The following is a 25,955-nucleotide window of genomic DNA, read 5'->3' on the forward strand; positions in this document are numbered from 1 at the left end:
AATTTTAACGTTTTTCAAAAATTGATTTAAAAAATTTGTTAGAATTAGGGCAGACGGAGGCCAAAGCAAAACAAGACATGGATTCGAACATGAAATCGGCGGAGTCCCGCCAAAACGCAGCGTTTTATGCGCCAATCTCTTCTTCTTCTTGCCTCCTAGGGTAGGGCTGGGGTTTCTCCAACAATGTCGAAACTGGAGAAGATCATAGCGGACCTCAAACTCGCCGAATCGAAGAAGGAAGCCCTCCAACAAGCCTTCGAAACCCTAAAATCCAACGCCTCCTCTGTCGCCTCCTTCACTCTCCAGTGGTCCGACCTCGACGCCCACTTCTCCTCTCTCCATTCCTCAATCCGAAACCGCCTCGAGACACTCCAATCTCAATTGCAGCAAATTGAATCGAATCCGTCCACTCTCATCAATCTCTTTAGCCACAAACGACCCAATTCCATTCGTAGCCAAGTTTCCGACGCCCTTCGATCATCGCCAAGTCCAGCTACCCTAGTTTTGGATGCGATTCTGCTGCTCTTGAAGAACGGTGAGGGTGATTTTGAGGAGAGTGTCGTTAGGCATTGCGTGCTGTTGTTGGAGCAGTTGGTTCAGTTAGTTAGTATTCCGCCGAAGGTCGACGGTGAGGTGAGGGAGAAGGCAAGGCGGTTGGCGGTGGAGTGGAAGGAGAAGATGAGGATGGAGAGTATGGGGGAAGTAATGGGGTTTTTGGAGATTTTGGGGATATATGGGTTGGTGGGGGAATTTGATAGAGATGATCTTTTGGAGCTTTTTGAGGTTGTTGCAGTGCGGGATCGGGCACCAGAGTTGTGTCGGGTTCTTGAGCTTGAGGAGAAGATGCCTGGTGAGTTTTGGTAGAGTTGGGTTTCCATGAATTTCTATATGTATGTTGTATATGCATATGCACATGCACTGAATGGTTAATGTTGTTGTCTGCATGTTTTGTTATAAACTTCTGATTAGTTGCCATGAAATGGTAGGAAGCGAATGAAATAAGACAAGCCCATGTTATATATTATATAACATTTATTTTCGTCTTCAGTTTTGGGAAATTAATCTTATTTATCTCTCCATGTAATAAATTAAGTTTGTTGATTGCATATCTTGCGCCTTTAGAACACGGATCATCATGCACCAAGTTCATGTAGGACCTTCCTAGATATACTTCTGACCCAAGTAGTTGTATAAGCGTGGGCATTCAATGGAGAGATCATGGAATGGGGAAAATTTTGAGGAATGGGATTCACATAGAAGGAGGTGCATATCAATACCACTCACACAAAGAGAAGGGAGGAATCATGCAAATATCATGTTTCTAAGGGAGGTCAGTTGAACACCTTTCTAGGAGTCACCTCCGTGCAACCACTGGTCCACCATGGACAGGTCAAGTTGACATCAGCCCCTACTAGAGATTAGGTTAACACAATACCTATGAAGGGGGGAGGTGAGTTGACACTAGTCATGTGAGGTCTCAGTTTACATCACTCCATCCTTTGGGGGAGATATAGCTAGATATTATCCTCATAAGGGTGTTTTTAGACACCCACTCCATCCATGGGCCTGAGTCCATGAAGGCTCTAAAGAGTCACCTTCACGATCTATAGGAGGTGACCTTCTCCATCCTTCATGCATGGGGAGGAGTAATACCTTAGCATTTGTTTATGCCTTTACTTCCTTGTAAGTAACAGGGCGCTTTTATGGATGAGAATCTCTGGACATGCTGGAGTTGTCATTATCATACATGCCATTAAAAGTGTTATGAGTATAGCATGTTCTTCTGCCTTTTTATTTTTTATTTTTTTGTGTCCTCCTTGAATTAGCTCATTGGTTATGCCAATGGGATGTAGTAGTTCACATGGTCCAACTATGAAGAGGATCAAGTTTGTCTAAGTTAGGTATTTTCCTCCTTCCCCTGCAAGTGGAAGGCATTTTCTGTGATGATGGGGTGTAATCATTCCTCATAGGTCCATCTTTTGTATTACAAGGGGTTTTGGCTTGGGCAAGGTCCGTGTCTAAAAGTATGGGCTTAGAAAAAGTTCTTGGACAAGGTGGATGATGGTACTTTTGGTATATTATTAGATAGCCTAGTTCACTTCTCCAAAAATCTGCTCTTGAATAAGAAATGAACGGATGGAATAGAGAGATTTTTGGCAAACTTGAGATGAAGGAGAAGAAGGTGAAGGTTGAATGCTTAAGAGGTTTTGGAGATCTATTTCCTGTCTAAAAATGGCTTTCTTTGAAATAGTAATTTAGGGAAAAAAATATTGACTATGGGCAGTCTTAAGTTGGGAAGTTGGAGCTTGATCGGTTGGTTACTTATACAACAGGAAGGAGGAACCACTAAACACCTGTCAATTCATTCCCCGGTTTCATAGGCTTTATGGTTATGGTTTTCTTTCTAAGTTAGAATAATAGTATATCAAGAACAATAGGAGAAAGCAGTGAAGAGCAATTCCTCTTTGCTTGGCTTTGTGTACTCCGAAGGAAAAAAATTTGAGAACCTTTGAGGGGATGGAATCTTAATTACCAAGCTAAAAGAGGTTATGTTACTCCCTTTACTGTTTTTTGGTCATACGGTGGTTCCTCTTTGCTTGGCTTGGTGTTACTTGGAAGGAAATAAATTCAAGAACCTTTGAGGGGATGGAGTCCTCAATTATCAAGATGAAAAATGTTTTGTTGCTCCCTTTATTGTTTTGGTCATGGAATTCATTACCTCTCTCTATCGTTTTTGGTAACCTTTGAGGGGATGGAATCTTAGTCACCAATCCTTGGGTTCTCTGTAAGCTAGATATGTACAGGGCTAGTTTGTGTATAATGTGATTTCTCTATGTAGGCTAGATATCTAGAAGGCTTGTTTGTGTACATTGCAGTTTCTTAGTGTGCCTACCATGATTATGGTGTTTTTGGGAAGGATAGAATAATATTTGCTCAAAGTAGAAGGGTTTAAAGATCTCATTAGGAGTTAGTGGGCGGGTATACTGTGAGTGGGTCCTTTAGCCACATTCTGGCAGAGAAGCTGAAGACACTTAAGCAAGACCTAAAGCTGTAGAACAAAGAGATATTTGGGAATGTCTCTACTAGAAAGCTGGAGGCTTTAAACCGAATTGGTCTTTTGGATTCTAAGGAGAGACAAGCATATCTTTTTTATTATGGTGGTTGAGGCCAAAAGGGTGACGGTGGAGGAGTTTAGCAAGTGGGCTTCAATGGAAAAGACTATGTGGAGGTGAAATAAAGAGAAATTTGGTTAAGAGATGGGGACAAAAATAACAAGGGTTTTTTTTTTTTTTTTCACAAAATGGCCAATGTGTGTTATAGGAAAAATTTCTTGACCAAAGTTAAAGTAAATGGTGTTTGGCTAATTGAGGAGGTTGAGTTAAAGAATGGGGTTTCTATGGCTTCAAATTAGGGGATTAGAGGTTTAGAAATAGTGGTATGAATATCATATCTTTAGGGATTGACTAGTTGAAGAGCTTGGATGAGCCTTTTCTAGAGGAGGAGGTGTTTGCTGCCCTATATAAGTTATATGGGGAAATGACCCTAGTACCAGATAGTTTCTCTATGGCTTTTTGGCAAGCTCGTCGAGATATTGTCAAAGATGAGGCATGGGGTTTTTTTGTTTTTTTTTTTTCCAGAGTTCTTTGATCATGGTACCTTTACACTACCTTCCAAAGAAGTTTAAATGCAACTTTCTTAGTCCTTATTCCAAAAAAAGGTGGGGTAGAAGAGTTGAAAGATTTTAGATCTATCAACTTGGTAAGGGTATTGTGCAAGCTCTTTGCTAAAGTTTTGGATGTGGTACTTATTACCAATGAAACTATTAATTTGAGGCTTAAGAGTTCTAACAGTGGGGTCATTTGCAAAATAGATATTGAGAAGACTTATAACCATAAATTGGGATTTCTAAATCTCGATGTTGATTCATAGGATATGGCGACATGTGGGTTAGATGGATTAAATGGTGCATAACCACGGTAGGATTCTTAGTTCTAGTCAATGAATCCCCTTCTAGTTTTTTTCAGAGTTCCCAAGGTTTGAGGCAAGGGGATCGTCTTTCTCTCTCTTGTTGGAAGGAAAACAAGAGTGACATTTTCTCAGTTAAATCCCTCTACGCATCCTTACCCTAGAGTAGAAAGGGGCCTCTTTCCAACCAATATAATTTGGAATCCTTGGGTGCCTATGAAGATAGTGTTCGTTTTTTTTTTTTTTGGGGGGGTGGGGGAAGCCTTTTTGGGAAAGATTCTAACGATTGACCAACTCAAAACTCAAAAGGAGGGGTTGGATAATCTCGAACAAATGCTGCATGTATAAATAGGAAGAAGAATCAGTTGATCATTTACTCATTCATTGTGCCAAAGCAAGTATGTTGTGGCAATTGGTCTTCTCTTTGTTTAATGTGACATGGGTGATGCACTCCATGGTTAGAGAAAATCTTTTATGCTAGCACAATTCTATTGTGGGGAAGAAGCAAAAGAAAACTTGGAGGGTCACTCCTTTATGTTGGTTTTGGACCTTTGGAAGGAAAGAAACAAGAGGTCCTTTGAGGATGCCGAGTTGTTGGATCAAGCAATTAATTCTTTTGCTTGTTGGAATGGGTTAAGATGTACATTGATCACCAACTAATGTTCATGACAAGCTTTGTAGATTAGTTGTACTTTAAAGTAAGGAGAGGGAGGTTGTTTTTTGTTCTCTTTCTGTGTTTGGCATTTTGCCACATACTGTATACATCATGTGTACTTTGTTGTGCTCTTTTAAGGCACCTTAAGTATGTTCTCTTTTTTTGCCAATCAAAAAGAGAATAATTTTGGCTTGTAGTGTAAGGAAGTCCTATCAAGTGTTAGTCATTGTTGTCCTCAAAGGCATCAGTTAGGGTGATCCATGGTTTCCATTCTTGTCAATCTTAGCATGGAGGTTTTTAGGAGCCTCATCTCCAAGGCTATGGAACAATGATTCTTTGATGGATTTTAGCCTAAGGGAAAATGGTTTGTTTTGTCAGTGCTGCTGTGTCAGTTTCTGTATGCAGATGGTGCATTGGGTCTCAGTTGAAGGTAAGTTTGTAAAGAGTGAGGTTATGCAGATGGCAGCAGTAGTCTTTTTAGGTTCCTGATGTTTTCTCTGTTTGACCATACCTGAGACTGTGGCTAGGAAGTTTGAGAAGATTCAAAGAAATATATGTATGGGGAAGGTATTCAAGTATAATCTAGTGGAGTGCAATTCTGTGTGCATCCCAAAAGGTTTGGGGCTTGGGTTTTAGAAAGTTGCAGATCATGAATAAAGCACTCTTAGGAAATGATTCTTGAGAAATACAGTGGACAAGATAGTTTATGAAGATGTCTTCTTGTCTAGAAGTATGGAAGCCTGGGTGAGGATTGGTTTGGCAACAAGGTGAAAGTTAAATATTTCCATGTTTGGGATGACAGTTTCATGCTTTTACTGCATGGTGCTTGGTGCAGAGGTTTTAACTTATGGATGGATTTTCCTGACCCCCCTTCTATTGTCTTTGAAAAGGAGGCTAAATGTCTTATTACGTATGTTGAAAGTGGAGGAAAGAAAGCATTTGAATCTGGGATTTTAGAGGACAGTATAAGACTGGAAGCCAAAGATGAGGTTTATTCCTAGGTAGGTTGTATGGGTTTTTGCCACGCGTGGAGGTTGGGTTCAGTGGTTTGGGAGGTGCAAGAATGTGTTTTTTCATTGAATTCTTTATTTCATTCTTTGGATGTGGAACAGGCAGGTGACTCCAGGATTGGAAATTTGGTTTCATTTTCCTTCTTAAAAGTGGCTTTCTTTGCATGAATTGTGAACCTCAAGAAGGGCTGGATGTTATAATTGTGTATTCTACAATACTAAGATCTATGGTTGCCTAGCACAGTGTGTATATAGCCCATTTCTCCTATGATTCAATGAAACTAATCTGAATTATCCATTTCATTTCATTTTCCTCAGTTTTTTTATTGCACCATGACCTCATACACATACAAATGGTAGTGCATCAAAAGAACTGTTTGAAGAAGATCGAAAAGCCTAATGCCAGAATATTCAAAACAAATATGAAATACTGGAAATACAATACAAAGAATCTAAAAATTAAGGTCTGCCTTGAGTATCGTATAGACTCACTAGTCTATTCAGAACTTCAATTTAAGACTGGATCTAATGTTTGGAAAAAGTACAAAATGAAAATAAAATTAGAAAAGCCACTTGAATTACTGTTGTGCCTGCAGCACAAACGATCTACACTTTTCAAATACATGAAAAGTGGCTCCTACCATATGTTGGATGACACTCTACAGGAAACATGCTGGATAAACCAGCCTTGTTCACATAATGCTAGTTGATGCTTTTAACAAAATGACACATGAGATACTATTACAACCACTATGATATGCAGTCTAATGAAGACGCATGAACTCCTCTCCTAGACTTTCATCCCTCTTTTTTTCTTTTTTTTTTTCAAGCTACATGGAAACTTAGATGTTTTGGAGAGATTTTAAGATTGATGAAACATTTTCCATGGATAATTATGTTCAATAATTTTCATCAGGTATCTGAAAGATATCCTAGGAAATAGAAATAATTTCCTATTAATTTCAGAGACTAGCTTTCCTAGTGGTTGCAATGTTTGTCCAGGAAGAGAGTTCTGTTAACTATGTCCTTGATGTGAATCCCGCTCTTATTTATTATGAGTTTTGCTTGATTAATGATCTAGTTTACTGTTGATCTCATATTTGCTTCTTACTATTTTTAGCAGCCCCATATAAGATGTGCATTTTCCTTGTGTGTATTGATGAATAGAGGTGTTGAAAAGTTATTTTTGGTTGCTTTCTATATTGCTATGCCAGTGTGATGATATCTGAACTATATGCTCCAATTGTACAGAATTCATCCAAAAACTTATCACGAAGGGGAGGCAAATTCAGGCCATGAAATTTATTTACGAATTTGAGCTTGTCAAGTTGTTTCCACCAGTACACCTGATCAAAGCTCATCTGAGGCTTACCAAGAAGGCAGTTAAAAAAATTCTCAAGAAGGGAAAGCTCTCACTTGAAGCACAGGTATGTACGCCTCTTGTTCATGATTCCATGAGTGACTTCCTATGTTTAAGAGCGAACTGCCATCCTTTGCATACGGCATTCATTAAATTTCCCCATAGAAAGAGGCTGCAAGCAAAGAATTGGCTGCTCTGAGAGCTGTAGCAAAGTGCATCTCTAAATACAAGCTTGAAGCCCAATTCCAGCTTGAGCCCCTGCGCAGAAACATTGGAGAGCTCAAAAGGCTAAAAAGAGAGAATGAAGCTATTGGTGCTGCCACTGACCCCACTCCATCCCCTGCCCCCTCCTCTCCAGCAACTGGCCCTGCATCTGCCTCCAAGGCTCAGCCTCAACAACAGACAGGAAAAAAGCGGAGTGCTGTGGCACTGGAAGCTCAATCGAATCAGCAGAGTGGAAATAAACGCCGCCAGACAGCTGTTTTAGCAGGAGCTGCCCCAAAGGGTCATTTTGGTACTTCCTCCTCTATTACGTCTATGCAATCATACCATTTCCAGCAGGCCAGCTTGTTGACTAGTCAAGCGGCGCCATACTTAACTGCACCACCTGGATATTATGGTTTGGCAGGCTCCGCTCGCACTAACCCACATATGAGCTTATCGGCTGGACACTATGGATTGACTAATTTCAATCCTGTCAACCAATATATGATCCCACCAGCTCAGCAGTATGGATCGAGTTTTGGAGCAAGTTGGAGCACTGGGCAGTTCGGTCTGACCACAACCCACCCGGGTGCTGTTGCAAATCTGGGCACAAGACAGTTTAATTTGGCTGGAACACCTGCAGGCATGGCAGCTAATGCAAACCCCAATTGGCCTGTCCCTCATTACTCTGGTAATGTGCCATTGCCACTTGGTTACAGGCCAGTGACCTATGTTGGTGGCTATGGTTTACCACCTCAGCAGCATCCACCTTAGATTGCCTCTTGTTTAAACTTCTACAGAGTTTTACTTGGCCATGGAGGGCTTATACAAAAAAAAAAAATCTCTAAATATAATACTTTTCTGATTTTTTATAATTTCTTTAAAATATTTCATTAAGTAAATACATTTCAAATCAAACTGTATTGATATATAAAATTAATTAATTTTAAAAGTAATTTAAAAATAAAAAATTGATTTTTTTAATACAAAAGTTATGAAACTTATGTCTGGGTTAGTTTCTTTATTACATGTATAATCATATTTTTACAAATTTTTTATTAGGTAAATAAATTTTAAATTAAGCAAGATTTAATATGTTGATTTATGAATGAGTCTAATGATTATTAAAAATAATTTAAAATTTAAATAATGAATCAATTAATATTATATATTTATGAACAACAATTGTTCTAAACCAACTTTGTTAGTTATCGTTTTCATAGGATCATTATATTTTTTATTTTTATTTACTAAGCAAATGAATTTCAAATTAAATAAGATTTAATCGGTTGGATTTTGGATTTATTAATAAGTCTAATAATTTTTTAAATAATTTAAAATTCAAATAGTGAATCAATTAATATTATAAATTTATGGACAAAAATTGGTTTAAAGTAATTTTATTATTTATCTTTTACATAAAATCTTTATTTTTTTATTTTTTTTCACTGTGACAGATTTAATGCGTTGAATTCGTTAATAAATTTAATAATTTAAAAAAAAAACTCAAAACTTTAATAATAATTCAATTAATACTATAATTTTTTAGACAAAAATTAGTTTAAAAATACTATATTGTTTCTCCTTTATATAGAATCATTATTTTTAATTTTTTTTAATCAAAGCAAATAAGTTTCAAATTAAACAAAGCTTAATATGTTGAATTCATTAACAAGTTTAATAATTTAAAATAAATTATAAATTTAGAAATAATCAACAATTTAAATCATTTAATAAATTTTTAAACTTTTAAGAATAATTTTGAACTCAAAAAATTGATTTAATTAATTGTATATTAAATCAAAATGTTATAGAATACTATATTATTAATTCGTACCATATAAAAATTTTTGACTCATGTTAAAAAAAAAATTATGAATATGTTAATATGTTTCTAACATATATTAAAATAATATATATTTTTTTATAAAAAAAAAAATCATTTATGACTATTATAATATTATTATTCATGTTTTAATAAAAACTATTTATGTTTTAATTAATTTATAATCATAAAATATTTTCATTTTTAACAAGACATGAATCAAATTTAATTTATATTATATAAATTAAATTTACAATGCTTTTACGGAACCAAAACAAAAAGATTATTTTTAAAAACTTGTCCAAACAAATATTTTGTTTTTTACTTTTAAAAATAATTCATTAAACACACTTATTTTTCTAAAACACTAAAAAAACGGTTTTTTTTTTCCTTTTAACTTAAAAACAAGTTTAAGACAACATGGCCAAATGTACCGTAAAAGTCCAAAAATGCTTTCCTTTAACAGATCTCAGCGGAATCATAGAACAGAAAACTAGCTTTACAAAATTGAAGGGCAGCCATTAAAAATAGCGTTCAACTTCCACTGTAATGCTAGAGCTTAAATGGTAGAGGCTGTAATAATTCGATATGAGCAGAGCAGTTAACAAATGATCTTACAGCTCATTCGTTAATCATTTCCCTCACATTTGATCAGTGTATACAGAAATGAACTTTAATGAGTTGGGGTAAAACCATGGCTCTTCAGTATCAATATCCATCTTCACAGTTCAAACCTACCCCAAAATTCAAAATGTGAAGCAGAACCCAAAAGTAAAGGTGGTGTTCGATTATTAATCCTCAAAATATAAACAGTTACTAGAAAAATATTACACTAAATTCCTACTAAAACCCGAGAAGTTTCTATTGATACTAAGACCGGATCAATCAATTTATTGGGCAACCCCTCAGTAGATGACACTAGGGGCCAATGAAATAAGCTATTTGTATATAATACATGAAAGATATAATGGCAAAATATGATACAAACGCATTCTCATCAGCCACACCAAAAGCTCACAGAAAGCAACACTAGCACAGGTTCCAAGCAGACTTACATATTTGGACTTTTTCAGAGTGCATGTAGGCTTGTATTTTTGTGGCTCTTTCCTCACTGTTACTGAGGGGCAGACCTTTCAGTTGGTGAGCCAGGAACGAATGGGACGAAACCCCGCCCACCAAACATTGGACGCATAATGGCATCATCAAACTTGCGCCAGTAGTGATGAACACTGCGAGATGGGGTTGTCAGGAGCATGCGAAGGCTACTAGGGCGTGGGAAACCATGGCCACCCATATCAGCATCAGAGTTCTGTGCGCTCTCAAGAAGTGGCACCGCAAACGATTTTGGAGTTGATGAGTCTGAATATACCATGCTGGTTGTGTTTTTTGAATGAGGAAGCAAGAATCTTATAAGAGGTTGAGTCATTAAACCAAATACCACTGTGCTGAAAAATACCATCAAAAGCCTTAACTTTACCCTCCATTTTCACGCAATCTGGTGCTTAAACATGTAAGCTCTAACTCAAAGAGCGAGTCTATATAATATTTTGTGCTCTGAATTCAAAATGATGGAAATATAAATCTTTCTAATGCCCAAGAGAAACCACCAAAGTCTAGTATAAGCAGTATTTTGTGATGCAGGCAGGAGAACTTACCACTGTGCTGAAAAGAACAACTGTTATGGTGCTGGTGATCATGATTGCATTTGATCGCAATTGAGTATGTCCCGACCTTGCAAACTGCATATATTGTAACGCCATAAGGAATTATATCCTTTTTTTTAAATTAATAAAACCTCTCCTGCCCTTTTGAAATTGCACGAATCTATCTCACCATCCACAAATACATTTCTCCTCTTACAATTTATAACTCGTAAATCGACCAATAATTTTTCTTGAAACCTATGGTGATCGTCTTATTAGCCCCACAGAACAAAACATCATCCATATTTTACCTGATTATAAGCAAGGGCCACAGACACAGCACCCCTCATGAGACCAGCCCACCATATTATAACCTACACAATGAAAAATGTTGATAAGATTTGCTAATTCAATTGGTAAGTTAGAATGATGAACTCCAAACATCAAGGAAAAAAGGAAACACCCACTTGCTGCCTGAAAGTGATTTTTTCAGTTGGGGTCTTCTTGGCTAAGTTGGATAAAAAGGATAGGGGAAAAACAAAAGCTGCTCTTCCAACCAGAACCAAACCTATCAGTATCGAACTCACAGCAACTGATGTTCCAGGACTGCCGAAATATCAATTATGGGGTTAACAAGTGAGAATAATGTTCAAGTTGTGCAAAAGAAAAAAAAATACATATGCATATAATCTGTTTCCAAATTGAGGGGTTTTATAAATAGATAAACTATGCTTCTGCAGATAGTAAGAACATACGTTTTGCTCACAAATCTCCATTTCTCAATGTCCAAGGCATCCATACCAACATAAAGGAAGATGAAAATCTCAGCTACAAATGACAAGGTTGCAAAAGCATGCCTGTGGAAATTTTATAGACAGAAATTAAAACAGGCATACAGCCAGTAATGACCTATTTTTTGAAATAAAAATATAAATCCTGACCAAAAAATGTTCCAATTGCTTTCAGGAAAATACATACTTGGTAGTGACTCTTGAACTCTCTGTAACATTGTGCCACGTGTAATGGGACATTACAATCCCACAGAAAAATACCGTGAGAATGCCACTCAAATAGAATAGCTGCAGGACAACCAAAGTTACTAACAATGGAAAGACTTTAAATGATTGATATATCTACTGTTGAATCTAAATAGAGCACTCAATGCCAATAGACAACAGGGGCCAGGGAAGTGCCCAAGAAGTTAAAAGAAATCTTACTTCAGCAAGTATGTAGGAAAGGTATGCCATAAGCATCATAAGGGCAACCTCCCGATCAGTAGAGTGCCTGGATTTTGTCAGAAATTCTGTTAGTGTATTTTGTCTTTAGTATGATTATTCTCGTATTATTATATGTATTCCTACATGATCTGAGGTTTTATCATAAAATAAAATTGGGGACTCAAATAACAGAATTTTTTAATTTCATCAGGCCAAATGCAATGAAATCTCTTTTCAATAATGGTGTGCCAATGGCATCCCCATTTCATACAGATACATTACGCTTCCCTGACTCAATTACCATCTCTATGATCAATTTCAAAAGCTTGTAGGAGAAGCCTATGATATTATAGAGCACAGACCTGGAATTTCAGTAGGAAAATTTTCATGTAATGTAGACTGAACAAATTCAGATACAACATAAAAACAAAGAAGAAAGAAATTCTTTCTTGTTGAAAGGTCCATAAATTGTTATATTAAGTATTACTTGCCAGAAAAAGATTGTTACACTCAACAATAGCGAAAGCTGAATCAAACCAATGATATGACAAGGTTTTAGGAGAATAGGCCAGTATTCTCATCTGGGTCAGGAGAAACCATAGAAAACAACAGATATTGGTCCAATCAATTTTATCAGAAGCTCTTAACCAATTTTTTCAACCAGTAATATCAATCTTAAAAGGAAACAATTTTTATAAATAAGAAAACATCATACATATTATTTGCACTAACAGTATTATTTTTTTTTATAAGTAAAAAGTAAGTATATTAATCAAAAAGAGGAAACGCCAAAAAACCAGTGCCCTCGAAGTATACAGGGAGTATACACATCGCCTTCCCTTACTAAGAGTCTATCCAGTCTAAAAAACTTACAAGAGAAGAAGGGCTCTCTACTAAGGAAACCCTGACCCAAGACCAAAGATTACATACAAAATAATATTTCAACCTTTGAAGTGAGAGTTCCTCATTCCCAAAAGCTAGTCTATTTCTCTCCTTCTAGACTGACCAAAATATACATAAAGGAGCCATTTGCCAAGCCCTCTTGCGCCTTTTCCCCACAAACACTCCATTCCATCTAAGAAGGGTTGCCTTCACTGTACACGAAAGAGTCCAAGATACACCAAAAAGGGAGAAAAGAAGGTTCCACAGGACCTGCGTCTTAACATAATGAAGTAAGAGATGATCCACCGTTTTTGCTTCGGATAGACAAAGAAAGCACCTGTTTGCCAAAGAGAACCCCCTCCTTTGAAGTTGCTCCAAAGTTAAGACTTTACCCCAGGAAGCCTCCCAAGCAAAGAAAGCTATCTTTGGAGGCACTCTTACGTTCCAAATTCTTTCGCTAGGGAACATAGAAGAACCTCCCTGCTCCAACATAGAATAAAGAAACTTAACTGAGAAAGCACCATCATTTGAAGCGGTCCAGATCACTCTATCTTCCTCCTCCCTTTGAACCCTGAAGGCATGGATCTTCTGCAACAAACGTTCCACCAAATCGATCTCTCAATCATTAAACGCCCTTGCAAAAAGAGGAATCCAACCATCCCCATCTCCAACGGGGTTCCAAATCTCCGAAACCCAAGCATTTTTAGACATGGAAATGGAGAAAAAAGAGGAGAAGGACTCACAAAGTGGTCCATCTCCGCACCACTTGTCTTTCCAAAATCTCACTCTTTGCCCATTACCCACATGGTAAGCTAACCTACAATCTAACAGCCACCACTTCTTCTTGATTGCTTTCCAAAGCCCAACACCGTTTCTCCCAATTACATCCCGAGTATGCCATCCCCCATCCTCTTCGCCATACTTGAGGCTAATTACACGCCTCCACAACGCCTCTCTCTCATTAGCATACCTCCAATTCCACTTGCACAAAAGAGCACTATTCATCAAAGCTAAATTTCTCACACCCAGCCCACCTTTCTTTTTTTCCAAGCAAACCAAGTTTCATCTGACAAGGTGAGGTTTTTGGATGAGAGCTCCTTCACCCCACAGAAAAATCCCTCTGAATCTTCTCCAATCTCAACTTCACTTTTCTTGGCAAATAGAACAGAGACATAAAGTAAATAGGCATGCTAGAAAGAGTGCTTCTGATTAGGGTGAGTCTCCCCCCTTTAGATATATACTGCCTCTTCCACATTGCAAGCCTTTTACGAAAACGCTCTTCAACCCCATCCCACACAGCCAATGAATTGAAAGGTGCCCCTAAAGGCAATCCTAGATAACAAGAAGGAAGCCCACCCACTTTACAACCCAACTCCAAGGCCAATCCCTCTATATCATGCACCCTTCCCACCGAGATCAGCTCACTCTTCTCTAAGTTGATCTTCAACCCTGAACACGCCTCAAACCACATGAGAAGCCAACTTAGATAAGTCATCTGATCTAAAGACTCCTCACAAAAAACCAACATGTCATCCGCAAATAACAAATGCGAGATTTGAAACCCCTCACCACTCCTATCTCTCATCCTCCACCCAAATAAGAAGCCCCCACTAATAGCCCTTCTCAACATACTACTAAATACTTCCATGGCTATCACAAACAAGTAAGGGGAGAGGGGATCTCCTTGTCTCAACCCTCTCGAGCTTTGAAAAAAACCGGATGGAGAACCATTAATTAAAACAGAGAATTTCACAGTGAAGATGCACCAATCTATCCACTTTATCCATCTTTCCCCAAAACCCATCTTTTTAAGAACCGCCAACAAAAAGCTCCAACTAACATGATCATAAGCCTTCTCTATATCCAACTTGCATAACACCCATACAACATTGTCTTTCAACCTTGAATCTACAGCCTCGTTTGCAATCAAAACTACATCCAAAATCTGTCTACCCTCCACAAAGGCATTTTGGGACTCCGAAATCACTTTCCCCATCACCTTTTTAATTTTATTGGCCAACAACTTGTAGAGGCTGCCTACAAGGCTGATAGGTCTGAAATCTTTCAGATCTTCTGCATCTCCCTTCTTTAGAACTAAGACTAAGAAAGTTGCATTCAAAGATTTAACAAATCCGCCCCTCTTGGAATTCCTTGAAAAAACCCATTATCTCAATCTTCACTACGTCTCAACAAAACAACCAAAAAGTCATGGTAAAGCCATCTGGACCGGGGGCTTTATCCTTGCCTAGATCTGAAAGTGCTGCAAACACCTCTCCTTCCGCAAAAGGAATCTCCAACCCCACAACCTCATTGCTAGCTAACCTCATGAGAGACAGCCCCTCAACACCAGGACGCCACCCCCCTTCTTCGGTATGCTAACAGTCATCCACTTTCAACTTGGACAACCAATTTCTTCTGCTATGCACATTTGCCATCATATGAAAGAATCTGGTGTTATTGTCCCCCTCCTTCAATCACAGTTCCCTAGACTTTTGTCTCCAAGAAATTTCTTCTCTCAACACCCAAGTCTTATAAGCCTCCTTAGCCTGCTTCCTTGCTTCACAATCCTCCAGACTCAGAGTTGAATGTTTTTCCAATTCATCCCAGTACTCCACCTGACTAAGAGCTTCACTCTTCTTAATATCAATTAAACCAAAAACTTCTTTATTCCAGATCTTTAAAATATCTTTAAAGGCTCTTAGTTTTGCATCTAGAACAAAGCTGAAAGACCAAGTAAAAGATAAACTCCCCCACCACCTCTTCATCTGATCCATGAACCCCTTTTCCTCCAGCCACATGTTCTCAAATCTGAACGGTGATGGACCCCTCTTCAAACCTCCACCTTCTAGGAGGATGGGAAAATGATTAGAGACTGGTCTAGCAAGGATCCCCTGCACGGCCCCATTGAACATACTGTCCCATTCATCTGTCACTAAGAACCTGTCAAGCCTACACTGGGACTGGTTATTTAACTCGCCTCGCCATGTAAAAGGACCCCCTTGTAAAGAATAGTCCCTTAACTCCAAATCCTTCACCACTTCTGTAAATCTCCTCATTGACGCAAAAAGCCCACCCCTCCTACTACGCTCTTCTGGGTATTTGACCATATTGAAATCTCTCCCCACACACTAGGGATCTCTCCATAACCCTTTTATTGACCCGAGCTCCTCCTAGAAATCCTCTCTATCCTTACTGCACACCGGCCCATAAACTCCAGTGAACACCCACTTCAGCCCATCCACACAATTCTTAAACTAACAAGATACTGTAAACATCCCTTCTTCCACCTCCAACAATTCAACCACTCTATTGTCCCAAAACACCGGAACACCTCTAGCTGCCCCCCTAGAATTGATTGCTCTCTAGTCAAGATGTCTTCCCACCCCAAGACTGCGAACAAGCCCCTTTCTCATTTCCTTAATTTCAGTTTCCTGTAGGCACACTACTTCCACTTTATTGGATTTTATGACAGACTTAATGACTTTTCTCTTATCACTATCGTTTGCCCCTCTGACATTCCATTATAAAATCCTTATCTTTATTTGCACCTCAATCCAGAAGCCCCTCCAAACTTGCCTGCATTAGTAGCCACTCTAGCTCTTTTATAGCTTACCGTCCACTCCAGCTTCTTTAATTCCCTACTGGGTTTTGAAGCCAAAGACTTCGTCTTTCTATACTTCCTGTCCTGACTCTTTTGTTCAATTCTCCCCGTCATTATCCTCAAAAGGTACAAAATTTCCTCCTCAAACCCTTCTGTCAGCATATCCAGACAACGACTGAACTTTGCAAGGCAGCTAGAACTCCATCCTTCCTCTCCTTCCCCCTCATCCAGCTGAAGGGCCATCGTCTCCACTAATGGACTTTCTAAATCCACTCCAAATGGAACATAGCTAGCTCAGACCCTTTGCACCGCCACCCGTAGCCCGCGGAGACAAGTTCCACCCTTCGCGGGCCGAAAAGACTTCCAACCTCTCTTCACGCAAAGGAGCCCTACTCCTTGCTCCTTTCGCTGCCCTAAGCATCCCACTGGAAACCCCCTCGTTCCCCATCACAGCAACATTGGGCCCCAAGAATGGAGTAGAAGGAGAAGAAACCCCAAGCCCCAAAGAGAGAATAGGGAGTTTGAGGTGAAGGAGGTACCTAGATGCTTCATCCAAAAGCGCTTCATCGGTGAGCTTCAGACGGCCAAGAGACGAAACCTTGCCGTCGGCGTCTCCCACTGCCAGTAGCTCCTGCTCCAACCCCGCGTTATTCCCGACAAACTCAGAGGGAGCCCTAGAAGGGACGGGCCCCCCAAAAGGACTCGGATGGGCCTCAGGATTCCAAGGCCCAAAAGGCTCCTTTGACACCTTTCCCCAGCCCGAAACCGCAAGGCTTAGGGAAGAAAGGCCCTCGGCCCAACCCATTGCTCCATTTAAAACCGGCCCACTTGCGCCTTTTGAAGACACCCAACAACCAGACTTGGGCCCAGGCCCACTCGCTGAGGAGCCCGCTGCAGGTGTTATTGTCGGCCTGCCCTTTACACCGTCAGCAATCCTCAGTCCACTGCCACACGCCACCTGCACATCTGACCCCCTGTTTTGAAATTCAAATTGAGACTCCCGTACTCTAGCTTCAGCTCGTGAAACTCCCCCACCTTCATCCCTAACCTCACATCCTTTTCTCATCTGCAACCAGGAGCTTGACTCAGCCTGCATCACCCGCGGTGAAGCTTCCCACCACAAGCTAAGCTCCCAACTAGAATTACCAACCTCCACCTGCAGAGACCCTGGCCATTTCTTCTCCGAAACTTTGACCAAAATCCGAGCCCACTGCAGCTGGGAGAAGAAAGCAGTTTCCTCATCCACAACTACAAACCCCCCACAACACTCTCCAATTCTCTTAAAAACCTCCCTACTCCAAAGATGATGAGGAAGTCCTACAACCCTCACCTAAACTTCCTTAGCAAGGCTCTCTTTCCAAGTGCACCCCACTTCCGGTCCCCACTTTTGCAAGAGAAAATCTCTATTCTTGAATCGTTTGCTCCCTCTTAAAAGCACCATATCAGCTTCCCATTTGTTTTGAAACTCAAATAACACAAGGGCCCCACCCAGCTTGGAAATTCTTAAATCCCCCTTAAGCAATCAACTTTCAAACGCCCATCTCTTCAAAGAAGGCAGTAGAGGAATGGACTCAGGACTACCACCAAAACAGCCCATCAGACAACGCCCTAGCTGCTCCTCCCTGCACAGCAGTTCCTGTTCCCCTAGGTGCACCCTTAAAGAATCCCCTGACTCTCCTGTCTTTCTTTTCACTACTTTTGCAAACGAACCTGACTCATTCTCTAAACCTTTGACACTACTCCCCACCTTGCTAGCGGTTGGATCAAACTGGAAGCTATTCCTCACAACTGGAATGGAGACCCCAAGAGCCCTTAACTTCTTAGCCAACATAAACCAATCCCTTACTAAGCCATTTCCTTCTAGAAAAACAAGACATAACTTCTTAGCTTCCACATCTTTGACCGTGCAGAGTAAAAACCTCCCAGCCTCATTAGAATGACAATTCAGCCTAAATTTTCTTCCTCCTTCTTCCCAAACTTTTAAACGCCCCGAATTTGACTCTCCTCTACACCAAGCTTCCACACCTTCCAACAGTAGACTTAAGCTCTTTTCACCAAATCTTATCCAAGAGGAAAAGCCTTTACTCCTCTCCAAAATAGTTCCTCTCAGTTTACCTCGGACCACTTCAATGGAGATTTCGAACGTCTTAGATTCTATGGCAAACCAGCACTTTCCACCTTTCGAAACTCCACTTGAGTCCATAACCACTTCACTTGAGTCCATTCAATGCCAAATCCTTCCACTGACAGTATTATCATCACACCATATAGTGACATGAAATGTTTATCATCACACCATATGGTGACATGAAATGTTTTGATAACCTACTAATAAAATACAATAAAACAAATTGTCAATTGACCTTCAACAGAACTAATGTCTAAAGTGTCTCCCAATATATCAAATTTGAGCAAATTTTAACTGATTAGGTATACCTATAGTCCTTCTTTACACTATCCTATGACATCATTGAACATTTAATTTTATGATTGGACCATAAAAAGAAAAGACCAAGCCAATCACTCTTCCAGGCTATGACTGTAACATACCTGCCAAATTATGCCTCATCAATATCATATTTAGATCAGGTCACATCAAATTATACAAAACAGAGTACATAAAGCAGGAAAGCAAGTTGATATATGATTCAAATGACATTGATCATGAAAGTAACATACCTGCCAAAATACAAAGTTTTGATAATGTAAGCACTGAGCAACCCAGCCTGCAAAGGCAAACAGATTGCATAATTTATTCCTAGCTTGTACATATTAAAAAAAAAGTGTGTTTGAGTTGTGTGAAAGATTGAGATCAAGAGAGAGAGAGAGAGAGAGAGAGAGAGAGACTCACTACGACTCCTAGCATAGTGCTTGTAAAAAATAAATAAAAAAAGTTGCCAATAAACTGCAATGCAATCCTAAGATTGGTGTGGGTGAGATCAAAGCTCTGGATTGCATTGAAAAGAACAACTGATGCTGCATCATTTACAACCCCCTCCCCAAAGACCAGGCTATAAAGTAAAGGCGTCTCATCCTGGTTAAGCACCTGCATCATCAGAAGGAAGAGGTTTAGTTTCACAACTATTGGTACCATTGTTGTCTGGCTGCTGTAACTTTGTAATGCACCATACCTGCAACGTGCAAACAGAATCTGTTGCTGAAAATATCGCACCAATGGCTAAAGAAAAGGTGGAAAAAACAATAATAGCTCAAATTGGGAAACTGAAAATCTTAGTGAAACAAAATAATAAGATCAGGTAATACCTAGATAATCTCCTATATCGAAGGAACCAATATCCAATTTACTAAAGAATTGCATAACACCTGTGTCAATCAAAAGAGAATTACAATCATGTTCAGATGATGCTAAAAAATTTTCCATTTACTTAGAACCAATCCAAACATGATGGTTACCGATACCAATGACCATCTAGCAACCTCAAAAAATTCATTGTGAGCTCCTTACAAAATTATATCAATATATACATATACATATTAAATAACCAAAGAAGCTTACTGCAAAAGAAACTTATTACGGTCTAGAGGTGATTACCCTTCTCTCTATAATTACAGACCTAGAGGTGATTTGAACACACAAAACAGATTCATAGCTCTATGTTATTGTAGTCCAGGTTATTTCTGAGATGTAAATTTAGTTAAAATAAACTGCTGATCTACATACATCCCATTGTCTATCCTCAAAACAAGAAAGACAAGTGATAACTTCCTCCTACATATGACTACCGAATATCTAGATAAGTAGCTAAAACCACTGTATCAGGACGAGTTAGACCAAAAAGATTCATGAAATGAACTAAAAATTATGAGTGCTCAGCACAGACAGCCAATGAATGGTTGAGCTTCATAGTAATATGTATTCCTTAAAGTAAATATTTAATCATGGCTCTAAATCTATAAAGATTTTTCCTATAACTCTACTTATGTCAGGTTTACCAACTTATGCTACAAAGCAACAGGACCTCTATAAGCACCTTATATCTAGTGTATAGAGCTTAGGAATGCGAAATTTAAGGCCAAAACTAATGGTTTATCACCTTATTAATTATAACAGACTCATTCTCTATTTTTTGGGCCAGTACCACTGAAAAGACATGATTCATCTAATAATAGTATTTTTTTTTTTTTTTTCCCACTTCTGATAAAAATTTGTAGTGCTTAAGGTCCAATATTTTTTGTTTCAAGCACGAGGTTCCACCATTGAACACATTCTAGAGTTGCAATTATTATTATCAGTTCCAGCAATTGACAAACTCCAACCAAGTGTCTCAAAATGTTAGATTTCTAAACTTTCTCCTATTATATCCTGCATTTCATTCTTTAATCCTTTTCAGTCTTTTCTATTAGTGATTTTACCATGAATCTGCAAACTACTCCAGGGACTTGCATATATCACAACAACAACAACAGTATGAGGTGGTTAGACATACCTGATGTTATTATGCCACAAGATATTAGTGTTCCAACCGCACCAAACAGCATGATAGTGATAAAGTTCCGAAAAAATTGCTTCTTTTTCACCTGAAACCTGGCACAGAAAAAGGACTCAGAGAAGAATTTCAGAAATATTGAAAATCCATATATATGAGTAGGGTATCATTTGAAACAGCAGATTACCAGAAAGAAATGTTACAGCTTAAAATGTGAATAAAAAAGAACACATCAGTACTTTAGCAAGAAGTGATGGTGTTCTGCTCACAAGTAGAAATATGAGTGAATTCTAACCGTGCTGAATTTCAAGTGTAAAAGAAAACTTAGATGAATGGAATACATATATGGAATATAGAATTACAGAATATTAAAAGCAAAAGTTCAGCATGTCATCCACCTTAAAATTTGCCTTCATTATATTACTTAGTTGTTTTGGTCAAAACTACAACATAGGCAACAAAGAGATGTCTGAAAGCAGGGCTATCTTCTGAACTTTGGATATCTTTCAGTGATACAGAACTCAGTAGAGTACATGGTTAAATTTTCAGTATAACAGTTTCACATATTGTTGAAAACTTCAGGATTAATTGAAAATCATATTATCTTGTCAACCTATTGAATTAATCAGTTCAAAATGCAAGTGTTTCTAATCAAATTATTGTTCTTTGGCAATTGCTATTTATTCTTTTCGGTATCCAATGGTTGTGAGCTGCTACTATTAAGGAAGCTCTCCTAGGATGGCATGGTCCCCTTATGGGTAAAAGACACTAGAAGGTTTGGAGAGTAGCTCCTTTGTTTATCTTTTGAATTATATGGAAAGAAAGGAATCAAAGGTTGTTTGATAATGAGGATTTGAATCAATATTTTAAGAACTCCTTTCTTAGAAATTTGTTTACATGAGTGAAGATGTACATAAAGATAGGTTCTATGTCTTTATTCGATTTTGTAGGGTGATTGGGTTCTTGTTAAGAGAGGGTGTTTTTTTGTATTCTCTCTTGTTCATTGTGTTTTTAGGTGTTATTTGTATACATACCGTGTACTTTGGTGCATTCTTTTGGCGCTTTTTAATATATATGCATTTTGTGCTTATCAAAAATCTTAGGCAAAAATGCAATATCCTAGATTTACACCTTCTAGCAGGTTCCCATACCAGTATATTAAATCTTGGATTTGTAAAACTCAGCTACATTAGATATACATATCCATATCTAATCCAAATTTCTAACTATTGAATTATTTGCTTGGAACAAAATAAACATTTTTTATCTGTAATGTTTTTTTAGTACATGGAACTAAACCTGGAATCTCCCTAGCTCTTTCCCCAACAATAACAAAATTTAGCTTTCCATACAACCAAACTATTAATCAAATTTAACATGGTTAAACCGAATAACAAAACTTTTTTCATACCTTAGATTATAAAGGGTGGTGGGGAGAACAAATTTTGGGAGGTGGAATTTTCAGTATAGATAATAATAAGGGGTTCTCATGGTTAAAGAAAGTGCAAGAGGGTTTATGAATTGATTCTGGATCCAGATAGAATAGACCTTCAGTAGGCAACCAAGGTTGATTTTGTGGTTTATACTTTACACAAAAGAAATTTATAAAGGACAACAATCAAAGACCATAGCCTAATCCAAAATATTCAAAGTTGATGGCCAAATAGCAGTAAACCTAGTGATAAATTCTGGATTCAAGAAGACTCATGTGCCATAAAGCATATTAACTGAACAATGCGGTTTAAGAACAAGTATAATAAATCATTCAAGAGTACTAGTAAGAACTATAAAAACTTCACTGAAGACCAGCATTAAATAAATCATTCTTCCAAGAGATTAAATGGGAATGCTAGACTTACCCAGCATTAAATATAATGGGCGGAAGAAGATATATAAAGAAAAGATCTTCACTGAAGACCAGAAGATGTGAGCTTCTTCCCCCACTTGTCAGCAAAATAACAACTCCAGTACACACACCCTGCCATCAATCCATATAAAGACAACTATAATCTGCTGTCATAAGACTTAGAGGAAATATTTTACTCACAAACAAATTTTAACTTTTTCACAGTGCAATAACATGACATCCCCATTTGGTTGCTAGAAGAGGTAGGAAATGAAAATAATTTAATATTTTGAATCTAAAATAAATTTTCATTGCTCAAGACCTGAGAAAACAACAACCTCCACTCGCCTAAGCCTAACAAATCAGTTGAGGAGAGTCCTTCATTTATCAAGAACCAAAAGAAAACAGAACATGAAATTCAAATTTCCTTCATTTCTTTTCCTCACTCTCTCAACCAACCAAGCAAAAGGAAAGAATGAAAATTCACAATAGCAAAGACTTGACTGAGGTGAGTTCTTTGTTATCCTTAAATAAAATATAAGCATTCTTTTATATTCTTGTCTTGACCAGAGTTTTTTAGCGCACAGTGTAAAATAAGATCAGAGACTCACAATCACAAGGGCAGTGATTGACTCATTCACCCACCGGTTCTCCTCAAGAAGATGACCAATCACAATGCAACCACAAAGGAGTGCCACAAATAGATTGATGGACACCACAGACGCATGATCAGAAGTGGATAGATTACCCAACCTTGTCAACATTGAACCAAACTGGGAAGCCATCATATCCAGATATACTACACCCAAGCTGCCAATTACTGATAATTCAAATCACTTTATTCACGCAAGCTACAGAATCTATGTCTCTGAACTGTCCATCTGAGGAATCTCCAATGCTCAGAAAGCACACGAGTTCTGCAAAAACCAACCAGCATGCACGTGAAATTCAGGTAATTAGGCAAAGATAAAGCTAATTTCATCATAAATTCAATTTTTGAAATTTAAAATGCTTCTAACTGAAAACTTACAAATGAAAATATTATCCTTTATTTGATTTTCTCATATAAGACAGGAGAGAAAAGAAATAAAATATTTATGCCTCCCATTTTTTCATTAGTCAGTATTAGGAAATAAAAAACCTTCACTCAACTCACCTGGTTGAGGAGAGATAAACATTATATAAAACACAAGGTTCCAATAAATCAGTGTCTTTTATTCTCCTCATTTTCCTTTGAATCAATTGGAGGGTAAAGCTTTGCTCCATTGGTAAGAAGTTGCAAATAATAATAATAATAAATAAATAATAAAAGGGCTAATTGGTCAGTTTAGGCAAGTAGAACATCTTTGAAACACTAAAAACAAACAGAACATGAGATTCAAAATTTGTTCTTTTCTTTTTCTCAACTTTCTCAGTACATTGTTAGAAGCCGTTCTTTCTCTTTTCTTTTTTGAAAACTTTATAAATAGAAGTCAGATCAATTAAAGTATGAATAAGCTCTGTTTTTTTTTAAACCAGAAGTATGAATTCAAGTTCCAATCGTGGAAAATTTTCATTGAGCAGATCTTTTATTATTTTCATTTTGGAAAATTTTAATTTTTCTTTTCTTTTTCTTTCCTCAATATTCTCAGCTACTAAAAGGAGGGCAAGAAACCTCATAAAATAAGGAATTCGTTTTGATGCAAAATGAAGGAGGAATTTCTAAAACTCTGAAAACACATTTCAGGTCAACTATGCAAAAAAACCAAAACAAGTTGATTCTTACGGCCCTCGAGAAAATGAAAGCGAAGTAACTTTCATTTCAAAACCAAAGCAGCATAAAACAATTTTTAATTCAAAAACTTGAAAATAACTTTCATTTTCAAAACTGAAACAGCATAAAAATTTTTTTACTTCAATAACCTTTCTTCTCTTCAATCACTTCTCGTTTTCTCAGAAACCAAATAGAACATATAAAACTCACCAACGCTTCACCTGGAAGGCAAACGACGGAATACGCCATCCTCGAAAGCCACCAATTGTCTTCCAAAATTTCTGAGATAGAAGGAGAAATCGAACAGAGATTCAGAAATCAACCTCTGTTTCAAATTTCTCACCGAATTACAAATACTCAGCGCTGATTTTCGATCCAAATGTGCAAATACGAGGACAATTATAACATGAGATATTAAATAAGTTGAAGAGAAAATCTTGAAGAGATTCTTTTTAGAGGAGACTTGAATAAAAAAATCTCGAGAGTGAGACAGAACTTTGCTCCGATTTTGGAAGATGAAAAAACTCTGGAAGGAGAGAGAAAATGGAAAATTTGTGAGAAATTCTGCGGAGATCCTTTGACAGAGAGAAGCGTGAAGAAATAGTGATAAAATTTCGCTGAGATTTGGCTCGTGAACAGAGAAAGTGAAAACTCTGAAACGAGAGAGTGCGTGTGCGGAGGAAATGGATTTTTTTTTTTCCCTTTTTATAATTCGCAGAGGTTTAAATTCTACGGTATGAAAATTCTAGAAAGTGAAAGAAAATGGCTGAAACAGGCGAGAAAACTATTTCCAGATAGACGGATCACCGATGGAGAGAGACAAAGCCGTGCGGTGCGGGGAAGAAGCTGATAAGGTACGACGTGTATAGACCAGAATGAGAGGGTAATGTTGGATTACCACCATTTATTTTTTAACTAAACACCCCACTCCACATCAGGCCGTAGGGACCATGGGTTTATTGTGGGATCAAATGTATCTTAGCACACCCTGAAGTTGTGGGCCACCTGTCCTTGCGTTGGGGTGTTATCTAATGTGATAGAAGCTATATTTTGAACCAATCAAAATTTAGCACGTGGTGGATGGAAAAATCAACCATCATTTAATGAGAAAATGCCACAATACTTATTTAGATACGTCTCTTGTGATAATACCTTCAAGCCATCAATGATTGATTTACATGACGTATTTTCAACACATGCATGTTTTGAAAATGATAATACTATGCCTTGTTTGTTTTGTCACATAATTTTAAGTAGGGTTATTTGGAAAAATAACTTTCATATGTATTACAACTTGTCTTTTTTATGTCTTTAAATAAATATAATTTGAAAAACTAAATAAATTGAAATTTTTATAGCAACTTTTCCTTGGCCTTCTAATATTAGGCTATGTTTGGTTCGGACAACACTAAAAAAAGAAAGAAAAATATTAAAAAAAAATAATTTTATCATATTTGATTTTACTATAAAAAATAAATAAATAAATATAATTAAAATTACAAAAAAAATTATATATTTTTAAATTATTTAATCTTTATATAGAAA

The 25,955-nt window shown here is 37.7% G+C and overlaps 2 protein-coding genes across 4 annotated transcripts; one reads left to right on the plus strand and one right to left on the minus strand.

Moving 5' to 3' along the window:
* The first annotated feature begins 55 nt into the window (after positions 1-55).
* Positions 56-8,044, plus strand: LOC117929535 (inactive FRIGIDA-like protein 2). 2 transcript variants are annotated; one of them, XM_034849846.1, is made up of 4 exons: positions 56-850; positions 6,883-7,058; positions 7,157-7,505; positions 7,620-8,044. In XM_034849846.1, the coding sequence occupies exons 1-4, from the start codon at positions 184-186 to the stop codon at positions 7,967-7,969; spliced, it is 1,542 nt and encodes a 513-aa protein (XP_034705737.1). In that variant the 5' UTR covers positions 56-183; the 3' UTR covers positions 7,970-8,044. The 2 variants fall into 2 exon arrangements, with proteins under 2 accessions (XP_034705737.1, XP_034705736.1); XM_034849845.1 differs by having other exon boundaries at positions 57-850; positions 7,157-8,044.
* A 1,737-nt stretch (positions 8,045-9,781) lies between these two features.
* LOC117930076 (sodium/hydrogen exchanger 2-like) lies at positions 9,782-25,264 on the minus strand. Of its 2 annotated transcripts, none has more exons than XM_034850522.1 (15): positions 24,621-25,264; positions 23,269-23,574; positions 22,671-22,789; positions 20,812-20,909; positions 19,628-19,687; positions 19,495-19,541; positions 19,215-19,409; positions 19,043-19,089; positions 11,881-11,947; positions 11,642-11,742; positions 11,419-11,520; positions 11,131-11,269; positions 10,975-11,037; positions 10,690-10,759; positions 9,782-10,472 (listed from the first exon to the last, which is right to left on the minus strand). In XM_034850522.1, exons 2-15 carry the CDS (start codon positions 23,443-23,445, stop codon positions 10,135-10,137), a joined length of 1,623 nt encoding a protein of 540 aa, XP_034706413.1. In that variant the 5' UTR covers positions 23,446-23,574; positions 24,621-25,264; the 3' UTR covers positions 9,782-10,134. The 2 variants fall into 2 exon arrangements, with proteins under 2 accessions (XP_034706413.1, XP_034706412.1); XM_034850521.1 differs by having other exon boundaries at positions 9,782-10,458; positions 10,676-10,759; positions 24,621-25,263.
* Between the last annotated feature and the right edge of the window lie 691 nt (positions 25,265-25,955).

Source organism: Vitis riparia, chromosome 14 (genome assembly GCF_004353265.1).
Source record: "Vitis riparia cultivar Riparia Gloire de Montpellier isolate 1030 chromosome 14, EGFV_Vit.rip_1.0, whole genome shotgun sequence".
NCBI classification, from domain to species: Eukaryota; Viridiplantae; Streptophyta; class Magnoliopsida; order Vitales; family Vitaceae; genus Vitis; species Vitis riparia.